Source organism: Mercenaria mercenaria, unplaced genomic scaffold (assembly GCF_021730395.1).
Source record: "Mercenaria mercenaria strain notata unplaced genomic scaffold, MADL_Memer_1 contig_1204, whole genome shotgun sequence".
Taxonomy (NCBI): Eukaryota; Metazoa; Mollusca; class Bivalvia; order Venerida; family Veneridae; genus Mercenaria; species Mercenaria mercenaria.
The window spans coordinates 1-14699 of record NW_026459186.1 but is presented as its reverse complement, the minus strand read 5'-3'; the positions used below and the strand labels follow the sequence as shown (position 1 = coordinate 14699).

Genomic DNA, 14699 nt, shown 5'->3' with positions numbered 1-14699 from the left:
TATATCTTCTGTTTAATGTAACAAATAATATGGTTCAGAATATCTATATAAATGCAATATATAACAAGAGCTATTAGTAAAGCCCATATGCCCCAATGATAGCCTGTCGGACGTAGCTGACCTTTGGCAAAATGCAATAGCTGTCATCTACAGGCCACAGGATAAACGGTACGCCTTATGTAGTTGGACTGTTGTGTGACTGCTGCAGGTCCAATAGAACTCTGAAACAAAGTTCCAAGGTCACTGTCATCTTGACTTTTAACCTAATGACCGTTAAAACTATAGAATCATCTGTCAACCACAGACTGTACCGTTATTTACCGACATGAACAAAATTTAGATACTTCCAATTTTTCGAAGAAAGGCATTAAAAAAATACTGGGGAAACGGTGATCTGTATGATGTAACAAATAGAAATGAAAATGTTTCAGATATTACTTATTATGCTTTAAATAATCCAATTAAATTATCTATTTAAAATATTTTATATATTTCAACAATACTAAAAAACAACAAAACTGAGGTAGTCATTAAAATGAACAAATATAAAAACTAACAAACATATCAAGTAATATGCATATCAAAATTACGAATCATAAGTCAATTATTGGGTGAAACTAAATTGTCATAGTTTGTTTTTTGTACCAACAGTCCTTGTGCTTTGACCCATTGACATAAAAATCAATAAGGGTCAACCATTACCCATGTGCATTTTAAAGATGAAGAGCAGAAATGGTCTTTGTATTAGCAGTTACTGTGATCTTTCACCCACTTTTGGAACATGCACTGCCCACGGGAATGTGCCTGTACGTTTGAGGACAGTAGGTCAAGGAAACAGTTGTGTACTTACAGTCCCTGTGACCTAGACTTTTTGACCTCAAAATCGAAAGCAGTCATGCACTGCCCGTGAGCACTGAGCAATATGCATCTCAAGTTTGAGGATCATAGGTCAAAACCTTCTTAAGTGACTGAGCAGAAACAAAACTGTAAACAGATGGACGGCCTTCGCTATCACATGATTATGTTGTTATACAAACAAAATTCATATAAAGCTATTATGTATAACAATCTCATTATCATCAGGATTCAAAATGCAATATCTAGTGCTCACGAAGGAAAGGTAGTTGGTCCTGCATGTAAAATAAACCTTTTACCCATTTTGTAGTTCTGCTCCTGAATATAGCCTGTATAGTGTGATTTGTGAATTAAGCTATGAACACAGCCTGTACAATGAGATATGTAAATCAGGCGGCGAACAAAACCTCTGTAATGTAATTCAGGCCATGAATAAAACCTGTATAATGCGATATGTAAATCAGGCCATGAGTAAAACCTGTATAATATATAATATTTAAATCAGGCCATGAGAAAAACCTGTATAATGTAATATGTAAATCAGGCCATGAGTAAAACCTGTATAATATATAATATGTAAATCAGGCCATGAGTAAAACCTGTATAATGTAATATGTAAATCAGACCACGAGTAAAACCTGTATAATGTAATATGTAAAATAGGCCATGAGTATAATCTGTATAATGTAAATTGTAAATCAGGCCATGAGTAAAACCTGTATAATGTAATATGTAAATCAGACCATGAGTAAAACCTGTATAATGTAATACTGTGAAATCATTAATATTCGTGGGGGATTAACTTTCGTGGATTTCGTGGTTGAGTCAATCCACGAAATTTAATCCCATCGAACAAGTGAAATTCCCACTCATTTTATGTTCAAAAGTTGAAATCCACAAATTCATATCCCCACGAAATTGCCATTCTGACCAAAACCACGAAATTTCATTTCCACGAAATTAAATGATTTTACAGTATGTAAATCAGGCAGGCCATGAGTAAAACCTGTCTAATGTAATATGTAAATCAGGCTAGAACAAAACCTGTATAATGCAAAATGTAAATCTGGCTAAGAAAAAAAACTGTATAATGTGATATGTAAACCTAGCTAAGAATAATACCCATATAATGCGAAATGTAAATCTGGCTAAGAATAATACCCGTATAATGCGAAATGTAAATCTGGCTAAGAATAATACCCGTATAATGCGAAATGTAAATCTGGCTAAGAATAATACCCGTATAATGCGAAATGTAAATCTGGCAAAGAACAAACTCCATATAATGTGATCTGTAAATCTGGCTTAGAATAAACTCTGTATAATGTGGTGTAAATCTGGCTATGAAGAAAATTCATATATTGTGACATGTGCCAAGTGAGTGTTGTGACTTCTGGAGTGCACTGCTTTTCAGATAACAAGATTCCTGGCAATTTGTAAGCATCAGCTCCATATAGTATCTCAAACAGCAAATGAGCCACACCATGAGAAAACCAACATAGTGCGTTTGCGACCAGCATGGATGCAGACCAGCCTGCACATCCGTGCAGTCTGGTCAGGATCCATGATGTTCGCTAACAGTTTCTCTAATTGCAATAGGCTTTGACGCAAACAGCATGGATCCTGACCAGACTGGCAGATGAGCAGGCTGGTCTGGATCTATGCTGGTCGCAAATGCACTATGTTGGTTTTCTCATGGCATGTCTCAAATGTCATTACATCAGCAGTTTGTCAAAAGGAATGTTTTCATCACAGTTTTGTTCATTTAACAGACTGATACAATCAAAAAGCATAAAGCTAAAATGTCTTAAATATAATCAACTAAAAGAAAAATAAAGGAAAAGAATGTATTTACTTGGAAGTCTGAGCAACTTGAATCTCAAAATAAGTGAACATATGCGGTAAAAATACTATCAAATGACAGTAAACTCTACTATTTGAAGCCCTTCAACCTAAAACCAATGCTTACATACGAAAGTTTTAGCAAAATTTCCTACACTGAAAAAAGGGGCACAATTTTAATAACAATACATCAGAGATAAATGAACTCTTATTCAGAATACCAAATGCTGAAGACTTATGAAGAGTTTGAAAGTAAACAGGTCCTGAGAAATCTGCTTACATATAAAAAAATTTACGAAAACTTGTACTTGAAAAAAGGGCATAGTTTTGCCAAAATGTAACACACAGTTATTAAACTACCCATATGAGGTCATTTTCATATGCTAAAGATGTGCAGAATATTGAAGAACATGATATGCAAAACTTCCAAAAAATGTTAAAAGAGGCCTATTTTTAAGAGTTGTATAATTTGCCCTGTGAATTCAACTCATTTATGTGGAGTCTGAAAGCATTTGGTTCAATAATTTCAAAGAAACCTGCTAACATGCAGAACTTTAACAAAAATATCTTAAGTTGAAAAAAAGCCATTATTTAAACAAAATAAAAACTAGTTATGTAACTTGTCCTGTTAATGGCATATCATGATTTCAAAGGATTAAGCCAAATGTGACAGTTGATCCAAAAGCAATGTCACAAAGGCCATATAAACATGTATAATAAAAAGAAAGCAGCAAAAATTCATATGCAAGTAACTTAATCTAACCTAAAAGTATTTTGCATACTAACAGAGATATAAACTTTTAATGAAAGCATAGTAACGGCAAACGCCAAACATTACTGATGTTAATGACATCAGTTTGTTTGTTTTGTCAGGTTTAACGCTGCACCAACACAATTATGGTTCATATGGCAACATGCAAGCTTCGATGATGGAGGAAAACCCCATGTGTCCCTCTGTGCATCATTTCATCATGGGCAGGCACCTGGGTAGAACCACTGACCTTCCGTAATCCAGCATGAAGAATTCAACACCCTGAGTGAGGCTCCAACCTACATCAGTGAGGGGCAAGTGATTTGAAGTCAGCAACCTTAACCACCTGACCACGGAGGTCCCATACTGACCCCAGAAATCACAGTGTTAGCACTACTTTGAAAACTTAAACATGAGATGACACCATTACAGTTTTATCTGTATATGGCAGAAAAAAGATACCTCACAAAATCATTACAATAGTATATGATTTTGGGCATTACTTTGGGGTAAACTGATGACTGTCGTAGTTTCTTTGTATTTATGTGTTGGGGTAAACTTTGAATTTTTGTGTATTTCAAACGAAACAACCCTAGATAAAAATATTTACTGGTGTAATCTGGATGGAATAAGTGTACATTTTGATATAATTTTCATGACAATACAACACAACGGATGCAGTAACATCACTTTTGCATCAACCTTTGTAGTTTTTGAGAAACCTGCTTACATGCAGAACTTTAAAAAAAAAGTTAAAAAGGAGCATAATTTAAACAAAATAAAAGCTATAGGTATGTTACTTGTCAAAAGAGGTCAGCTCATGATGCCAAAGACATGTGTAAATCTTGAAAGCATTTGGCCCTAAAGTTTTAGAAAAAACCTGCTTATATGCAAAACTTTTGTGTAGTCAATCAAAGGGTGACAACAAAATCTCTCAATATAAATGAAAGCTAAAAACCATACCTCATCAAAATGGTTTGCGAAAATATCTTAATGTAAAGTAACCAAGTGCCCTAAATATAATTGTAAACAACAATAATGGGAGTATATATTGCCAGTAGGACCAAGTCACATCATAATACTGTAGAATCTGATTGGACGGAATCTCTGTCACATTAGCTGACTGACATATAGTGAATGCTGAATTTTCTGCTGGAAGAAGACATCTGAAAAACAGAAATTTCTTTTAAAATCCAATTCTGTATAAGTGAATAGTTTGCGTAACAAAAATTAAACAAAAACACCAAAGCCAGATGTTTAGTGTGCTGTAAGTCTTGTATTTCATTTTCTAAAGATGTTACATAAATTGAAAGCACAATACTATCGAAAAATAATTGGTTGAGACTGCACATCTTGTGTCCAGGGTGATAAAACTGAGTTTGGAGCACAGTATCAAAACTCGAGCATCTGATTTGCTGTTTCTCAAATAGCAGAAGTGGATTCTGAAACCGATCTCCGAACTAAGTTTTATAACCTTGCAGACCACTGCTACTGAAACATTCTGTTCATTATAACAGTATCAGTATAACATGCTGTGGTCCATTAAATTCAAACATGTCCAAATACTGATGTTATTTGAAACAGGTTATAACCATTACTGAAATTTGTCACTGACCATTGAACCTGACCTTTACACAAGTTGATTTAAAACGAGAAGTCAGATATTCTGAATGACTTGGTCATACTTGGACAACCTTATAGAAAATTTCATATTAAATCAGCAGAGTATTTCATAATATCATGTGTGTGCTTGAATACACCACTCTGATCTATCAAATGCTTCGATTAGATTACACAATGTTAAGGATTATATTTTATTATAAATGTTTGTTGTTTACTAACATAGCAGAATATCCCCCTATCTAGGAATATTCCAGATTTTAAAGTGCAGTTACAACTCAATATGCAGTGACAACTTGCCTATAACTTAAGTACACACACATTTCCCTTCCAGTGAATGCCTCAACAATTATGAACAACCAGTCTGCGGAGTTTTTTTGGAATTTTCTAGTCAAACACAGTCACCTGGATATCTTCTCATAACAATTTTATCTCCTAAATAAGCCTTTGCTTTAGTTCTATAACCCTTCAACAACCACAAATGTTTATTACTTTCTATTAGGACAGGTAACAAGTTTTGTGAAATCCTTTTATTCCCTTAGCATAAAGCTTGAACTATTGACCCAAATGGATACAACTTGTGGTATTAAAATACATTAGGAATTTTAATTTTCACTTAAGATTATATTCCATAGATTCACCCCATTAAATAGACAGAAATTGGTCCCTCAAGTATGTCAAGATTTCAAATCTTAACTGAGCCGTGCCATGAGAAAACCAACATAGTGGGTATGCGACCAGCATGGATCCAGACCAGCCTGCGCATCCGCGCAGTTTGGTCAGGATCCATGCTGTTCGCTAATAGTTTCTCCAATTCCAATAGGCTTTAAAAGCAAACAGCATGGAGCCTGACCAGACTGCGCGGATGCGCAGGCTGGTCTGGATCCATGCTGGTCGCATACCCACTATGTTGGTTTTCCCATGGCACGGCTTAACTATTTTACCATATTGCAAAAGTGATTTCCTACTTATTACAACAAAAGGTATACACTTACTCTACAGGCTTGCCATCTGTAAACTCGAGTACCATCAAGGAATGAAAGGAATAATGCAGAAATGACAAATACTTCATCCAGTCCAGCCACACTGGAATATTTCTTGTAAACAGTCCACCTAGGCAAAAAAGAAAGACATGCCATTTTTAAACAAAGACAAAAAAAAATCTCCTGCATTCATATTATGCATTCATATATTTCTAAAAGCTCCATAAGGATTGTTTCCTATAAATCAGAATCAATAATGAAAAAATCATTTACTTTCAACCATAATCAATAACAGTACCAATCAAGGGCTAATTATGCCATTTATCAGTTGAGTCATTTGCTACAATTTAATTTAAATGGCTCAAACTTTAAAGCTTTTTGCTGCTTAAAATGAGGCTATGTTCTTAAAATCAAGTATCAGTTTTTTTGTTGTTCCCATAGCAACCAATGTATCGCTGGTATTAACTCCATTTGTACAAACATTAGACGACCACCTGAAAGCTGGCAACGTCTAGGCCGAGTGTCTATAGATGTAGCTAATATTTTGTGAGTTCTGGCAGTTTTCAACTCTCATGACGAGAGCAATTTTGTATTGTCTGCAATACTTTTTTTTAAATAAATTTTCATACAAACCTAATAACATGATTGCCATCTGGAAGGTGATAGACACTGTCATTGCCTGGTTTATCTGCATACATGCTATCCCAATAAACAGCCCAAAGCTCTGCAAGTATATACAGTCAAACTTGCATTAAGCAGCCAGTCAAGAGAGCAGCCTTATCTGACAGCTTCAGGCAGGTGGCTGTTTAAGAAAAATTGAATTTAGAAAAAAAACAATCCATTTTGAGAAGTTAGCTGACTAGCCACTAAGACAAGTTCAACTATAATGGTATCATTTACTAATCATGAGTAGTTGGTTTTCCTGTCAAAAACAACCCTTAGAGCTAACAGTCATATTAATTTTTCACTAAATATGTGTGAGTTCCATCCCTCATGAAATCATAATTGACAGGACTGTGTCTGTGTCTGTATAAATGGTTTTTCCCCCAATGCATTTTGACTTTCATTTTTCAAATGTTTCTCAAACAGATAAATTACGATAAATCAGCGCAAATTAAGGAAATTATATTTGCATGAATTTAAAGTGTTACATAGTATACCACCAGATTGTTGCATTCCGGGTATGCATAAATTTCTTTTCAAGTCCAAGAAGCCCTTGAAGTAGTGTCAGATTTGAAATACATTTAAAATTCATATATTGGTATTTTACCATTTCCTAAAATCACAAATATTTGCAAAACTATGCGCTGTCTAACAGCCATCTGTTAGTCTTTGCAAAGATTATATCAAGTAAAACAGCCACAATTTTAAATAAAAATTTCAACATTTACAGCAACAAAACAGTTTATTATTTACATAAGCTGAATATTTACCTGCCCAGCTACAGAGTCAATGAAAACTGTGCCAAGTGTACTGAAGAATGCTTCTATTCCACTCAGACCTATGACCCAGTATGCAATGATAACGAACACAGTAGGCTGTATAAGGACAAGGACAAGTTCACTAGTCATCTTGGCGAGATAGTATGCTGACAGTCTGTACCAGTGCGCCGATCTCTCCTTGTTGATAACCATCCTCTCCATCGGAACTTTGAAACAGAAAACTTTCTGCTAAATCTCCAAGTCATAACAAAAGCAAGTTTGATTAATCCTAACCGTGCTAAATTTCTATAATGAACTTATCCATCTTCCAATTTGGACAGTACCATTAACTGTTAAAAGGGGTGCTTACCAAAATGATACTGACTGAATAGCGAACAGTGCAGATCATGATCAGACTGCATGGATGTGCAGGCTGATCATGATCTACACTGGTCACAAAGGCAGAACAAATCGTGTCCAGCATTGCAAGGGTTAAAATGTGTCATTTATTTCTGCCTGATTAAATACTGTAAACCCTATAGTAATTTTGCTTTACTTTAATTTCAGGATTTGATAGACAACATAAATGTTTCAATTATTAAGAATTTGTACTTTAAAGTTATTCATACTATGTGAGTATTTACAAGAGTTTTAAGTTTGTTGTTGTTCTGATAATTCTGTAAATATAAGCAAAACAGGAATTTTCACGAATTTTACCTGATCTACTGTTCAAAGCTTGAAGCTTATTTAGTAAGTTTCCTTAAAGAGGCACCACAAAATAACTGTATTCTTTTGTATTTCCATGATGGTAATTATACATGATTTGCATGAAAAATATGAGATATACAAGAATTTAGTTTCAAATTTACATTGACTTATAATAGGCCAAGACAATGTGTTTACTGTCTTAACATTTTATTGAATTAATGTAGTAATATGAACATGAATCAGTATATTTAGTTAAATTTCAATCACATTTTGTTTCTACAGTGTAAGACAGTTCTTCATATATAGTCTTAAAACTTTGCTAAAAAGAGATTGACTGAATAAGTTTGCAGATAAAGTTGTGAAAATACATTTATTCAGGAAGGCCCTAAATTTTCCACCTGAAAACTTGTATATACCTGTATATTACCTGTATTATACGAATGAATTTCATGAAATTTTTGTGGGTGAAAAAAGTAGGTTATTAGGTCGTGGTGGGTCTTTAAGAAAACACTTGCTATGTCTAAGTTTAAAATAGATTTTAAGATTTTTATTCATTTGTTTAATAATATCTTAAATTTGTTTTGTGATATACAATATTTATTTGTGGACATCACAAAACAGAATTAAACATATTATTCAACTCAATTTAGGATATCAAACTAGAGGGCCATAATGACTGTAAGTCACTCACCTGAGCTTAACTACATTGTATATGACCCTGAATATATATATGACACAGTAAATTATTAATGACAACAGGACTGTATACTATAATTAAAAGTGTGGATAGAAAGAAGATGGACAGACAGACAGACAGATGATGTACTGCAGATGTTGAGCGATTACAGCAGCTTGCCCTCACCATTTTGTGCTTAGGACAGCTAAAACAATGACCTTCAGATTTTACTCCTGTAAGAAACACTGGCAATGCTTGCAACAGCCAAATTTTAATACAAATATAGATAACTTTAACAATTTTAGCAGAGGTCACTGAAAAACATTTCTGGTTCAGGTGATGGCGTTCAAAGATTTTTCTGTTTTAGGCTCAAGCAGCATTTGAGTGTAATCATTTCAACATCAAGTAAGCCATTTGTGGCAAGAAGAAGTTCTAAGTTACCATTATATACATATAGGGAAAAGTGACAATGCCCTCTGGCAGCCAAGTTTTATGACAAATCAGTATAATCTGAACCATCTAGGTAGAGTGAAATCATGTCAACAGTTTCTGACAAAAAGCTTTTAAACTCCTGGCAATATTCATATTGGGAAAAGTGACCTGCCATGTTTTTAACAAATCGTAATTTGAAAATCTTGATAGATGGTTAAAACGTTTGGGTGAAATTGTTTCAAAATCTTGCAAGCAGTTTGCAGTGAGGGGCAGGAGAGATGATGTTTGAAGATTTTTTTTGTAAGTTACGGTGGCCGTGTTTTGATGCCATGGTTTTTGATGAATCAGAATAACTTAAATTATTCTGATAGTTCATCAATCAAAGAACATTTGCATGAAATAGTTGAAAACTGACCCAACAGTTCTGATAAGATTCATGTTATAACATATAGGGAGAAGTGACCTCTGCCATGTTTCTTGGAAGCGGATTATAGAACATTTCTGTGAAATTATTATGAATCAGGCAGGTTCAAAGTTCCCACTATATACATATAGGGAAAAATGACCATGCCCTCTAGCAGCAATGTTTTTCTACAAATCTGAATTATTTGAATAATCTTGGCAGAGTGTAACCAAGGAATATTTCTATCAATTTTTCTAGGTAGTGGATTCTGAGTAGAAAATGTTTTCAGCTACCACGGCACCATAAAATTCTTTGAATAATTTTGATAGCGGACCATCCAAGGAATATTGAAGCAAAGTTACATCAATGAGTTATTGTCTGAATAAAAAGTGTGGAAGGACAAACAACGGACAATATTCAGTTATCACAATAGCTTACCTAGCGCACTTTATGCTCAGGTGAGCTAAATTAAAACTGATAGTATAATATCAAATGAATAAATTATAGATATCTATAAGTCATTTTGTGATATCTTTAAATCACACCTAGTGATATCCAAAAATAACTACTAATATCATAACAAGAGGGCCATGATGGCCCTATATTGCTCACCTGAGTAGAGTTGTTTGCTAGAACAATTTTCTTAGCTAAAGCTTTAAAAACAAGAAAATTAGGAGAGTGGGTCAAGGTAAAGATTATGCAAGATTACTTTTGAAATCTGTAAAATAAATATTACAGGTGGATCAAATCCTTTTGCTGTAGCTTAGAAAACAAGAAAGAAGGTCAGTAGGTCACATTGATGATCACTGAAAGTCTGTTTAAAAATCGGCATGCAAAAATATACATGTCATCCAAATATCAAAGCTGTATCTTAAAAAACAAGAAAGTAGGTCAGTAGGTCAAATTCAAGGCTACTGAAAATCAGTTTTAAGATCGATGTGCAAAACTGTACATGTCATAAAAATTTCAAGGCTGTATCTTAAAAAACAAGAAAGTAGGTCAGTAGGTCATATTCATGGTCACTGAAAGTCAGTTTAAAGATCGGTGTGCAAAACTGTACCTGTCATCCAAATTTCATGGCTGTATCTTAAAAAACAAGAAAGTAGATAAAGGTTACAGTCAAGTGACCCCTAATTACTTGAGGTCATAAGGTAAATATAATAAAACAGTCTAGGAAATATGATCAGATGATTTTTTAATTATTTTTTCCTATATAACTCATATAAAAACTATGTGACCCTCGGGGCGGGGCCCCTTTTCACCCCAGGGGCATAATTTGAAAAATCTTGATAGAGAGCCACTAGGCAATGCTACATACTGAACATCAAATGCCTAGGCCTTGAACTTTCAGTAAAGAAAATTTTTAAAAGCTTTTTCCTATGTAAGTCTATGTAAAACTTGGGACCCCCAGGGCAGGGCCTCTTTTTATCCCAGAGGCATAATTTGAACAATCTTGATAAAGGACCACTAGGCAATGCAACATACCAAATATCAAAAGTCTAAGCCTTGCAGTTTCAGACAAGAAGATGTTTTAAATTTATTTTCCTATATGTCTTACTATGTAAAACTTGGAACCCCCGGGGCGGGGCCTCTTTTCACCCCAGGAGCATAATTTGAACAATCTTGGTAGAGAACCACAAGGCAATGCTACATACCAAACATCAAAGGCCTAGGTCCTGCGGTTTCAGACAAGAAGATTTTTAAAAAAAATTCCTATTTACATGTAAGTCTATGTTAAACTCGAGACCCACTGGGTGAGGCCCCTTTTCACCCCAGGGGCATAATTTGAACAATTTTGGTACTTGACCACAAGGCAATGCTACATATCAAATATCAAAGGCCTAGGTCTTGTGGTTTCAGACAAGAAGATTTTTTAAGTTTTTTCCTATATAAGTCTATGTAAAACTTGGGACCCCCAGCATGGGGCCTCTTTTCACCCCCAGGGGCATAATTTGACCATTAGATGATGTAACATGCCATATATTGAGGCTCTATGCCTTGTGGTTTCAGACAAGAAGATTTTCAAAGTTTTCCTTATTTAAGTATATGTAAACCATGTGACCCCCAGGGCGGGGCCATATTTGACCCTAGGGGAATAATTTGAACAATCCTGGTAGAGGACCACCAGATGATGTTACTATCAAATATAAAAGCCCTATGACCTGTGGTTTTGGACAAGAAGATTTTTTAAGTTTTTCCTTTCAGTTGCCATGGCAACCAGAGTTCTGTATGGAATTCAATTCTTTGAAAATTTTTAAAGAAGACCAACAAGGGACATCCCTGTGAAGTTTCATCAAAATTGGCCTGATGGTTTAGGAGGGGATGTTATCTAAAGGAGTGGACGGACGGACGGATGGCCGTACGCTGGACGGTGAGCAATCACAATAGCTCACCCCGAGCCTTTGGCTCAGGTGAGCTAACAAGAGGGTCATGATGACCCTGAATCGCTCACCTGAGTAATATGAGCCACATGTTTCAAATGACAAATTGATGCTAAAATATTATAAAGTAGGTCAGTAGGTCACATTCATGGTCAATGAAAGACAGTTTTATTTACTTATTTATTTATTTGGGTTTTACGGCGCACCAACACAGTATAGGTTATATGGCGCCAAACAGAACTACAAATTTTGATTCCACATCTCATTTACATCGAGATAAAAACATGAGGTATGGAATCAAAATCTGCATACCTGCTGGAATCACAGAGTTACAGCAAAACCAAGTGTTATGACCCTATTAGTCGCCTCTTACGGAAAGACAGTTTTAAGACTGGTGTGCAAAACAGTACATGTCATCCAAATTTCAAAAGCAGTATCTTAAACAAGAGGACCATGATGGTCCTGAATCGCTCACCTCTTCCCACATGACCCAGTTTTGAGTATGACGTCGTTTTTTCTATTATTTGACATAGTGACCTAGTTTTTGAGCTCATGTGACCCAGTTTTGAACTTGACCTAGATATTATCAAGATAAAAACTCTGACCAATTTTCATGAAGATCCACTGAAAAATATGGTCTCTAGAGAGGTCACAAGGTTTTTCTATTATTTGACCTATTGACCTAGTTTCCAAAGGTATGTGACCCTGTTTTGAATTTTACCTAGATATCATCAAGGTGAACATTCTCACTAATTTTCATGAAGATCTCATGAAAAATATGGCCTCTAGAGAGGTCACAAGGTTTTTCTATTTTTATACCTACTGGCCTTGTTTTTGACAACACATGACCCAGTTTCGAAACTGACCTAGATATCATCAAGGTGAACAATCAGATCAATTTTCATGAAGATCCATTGAAAAATATGGCCTCTAGAGAGGTCACAAGGTTTTCTATTATTTGACCTACTGACCTAGTTTTTGATGGCACGTGACCCACTTTCAAACTTGACCTAGATATCATCAAGGTGAACATTCTGACCAATTTTCATGAAGATCTCATGAAATATAATGGCCTCTAGAGAGGTCACAAGGTTTTTCTATTTTTAGACCTAATGACCTAGTTTTTGACCGCACGTGACCCACTTTCGAACTTGACCTAGATATCATCAAGATGAACATTCAGACCAACTTTCATACAGATCCCATGAAAAATACGGCCTTTAGAGAGGTCACAAGGTTTTTCTATTATTTGATCTACTGACCTAGTTTTTGATGGCACGTGACCCAGTTTCGAACTTGACCTAGACATCATCAAGATGAACGTTCTGACCAATTTTCATGAAGATCTTGTGTAATATATGGCCTCTAGAGAGGCCACAAGGTTTTTCTATTTTTAGACCTACTGACCTAGTTTTTGATGGCACGTGACCCAGTTTCGAACTTGACCTAGATATCATTGAGGAGAACATTCTGACCAATTTTCATGAAGATCTTGTGAAATATATGGCCTCTAGAGAGGTCACAAGGTTTTTCTATTTTTAGACCTACTGACCTAGTTTTTGAAGGCACGTGACCCAGTTTCGAACTTGACCTAGATATCATCAAGATGAACATTCTGACCAACTTTCATAAAGATCCCATAAAAAATGTGACCTCTAGAGTGGTCACAAGCAAAAGTTTACGGACGCACGCACGCACGGACGGACGACGGACACCGCGCGATCACAAAAGCTCACCTTGTCACTTTGTGACAGGTGAGCTAAAAACAAGAAAATAGGTCAGTAGGTCAAGGTCACAGTCAAGTGATCCCTAATTGCTTGGGTCATCAGGTAATTATAATTAAACAGTCTACGAAATATGACCTGATAATATTTGAAGTATTTTTTTTATATAACTCATAATTATAACAAATGACCCCCAGGGCAGCGCCTCTTTTCACCCCAGGGGCATAATTTGAAAAAAAATTGTTAGAGATCCACTAGGCAATGTAACACAACAAATATCAAATGCCTAGGCCTTGAACTTTCAGACAAGAAGATCTTTAATTATTTTCCTATATAAGTCTATGTTAAACTTGGTACCCCCACGGCAGGGCTCCTTTTACCCTAGGGACATAATTTGAACAATTTTGGAAGAGAAACACTAGGAAAGGCAACATACTTAATTTCAAAAGCCTAGGCCTTGCAGTTTCAGAAAAGAAGATTTTTAAAAAAAATGTTCCTATATAAGTCTATGTAAAACACGAGACCCCCGGGGCAGGGCCTCTTTTCATCCCAGGGGCATAATTTGAACAATTTTGTTAGATGACCACAAGGCAATGCTACATACAAAATATCAAAGGCCTAGGTCATGTGGTTTTTGATAAGAAGATCTTTTAAGTTTTTTACTATATAAGTCTATGTAAAACTTGTGACCCCTGGGGCGGGGCCTCTTTTCACCCCAGGGGCACAATTTGAACAATCTTGATAGAGGACCATAAGATGATGGTCACATGCTAAATATCAAGGTTCTACGCCTTGCAGTTTTGAACAAGAAGATTTTAAAGCTTTTCCTTTCGGTTGCCATGGCAACAAGAGTTCTGCATGGAATTGAATTCTTTGAATAATTTTGAAAGGGGAGCGCCAAAG

At 35.4% G+C, this 14699-nt stretch overlaps 1 protein-coding gene across 2 annotated transcripts; it reads right to left on the bottom strand.

Annotated features, from left to right (window-relative positions):
• LOC123536199 (uncharacterized) lies at positions 1 to 7687 on the bottom strand. Of its 2 annotated transcripts, XR_008368817.1 has the most exons (5): positions 7485 to 7687; positions 6685 to 6775; positions 6064 to 6181; positions 1572 to 4614; positions 1 to 1532 (listed from the first exon to the last, which is right to left on the bottom strand). XR_008368817.1 is itself a non-coding variant. In XM_053532407.1 (4 exons), exons 1-4 carry the CDS (start codon positions 7683 to 7685, stop codon positions 4416 to 4418), a joined length of 609 nt encoding a protein of 202 aa, XP_053388382.1. In that variant the 5' UTR covers positions 7686 to 7687; the 3' UTR covers positions 1 to 4415. The 2 variants fall into 2 exon arrangements, 1 of the variants encoding a protein (XP_053388382.1); XM_053532407.1 differs by having other exon boundaries at positions 1 to 4614.
• Positions 7688 to 14699: the final 7012 nt, after the last annotated feature.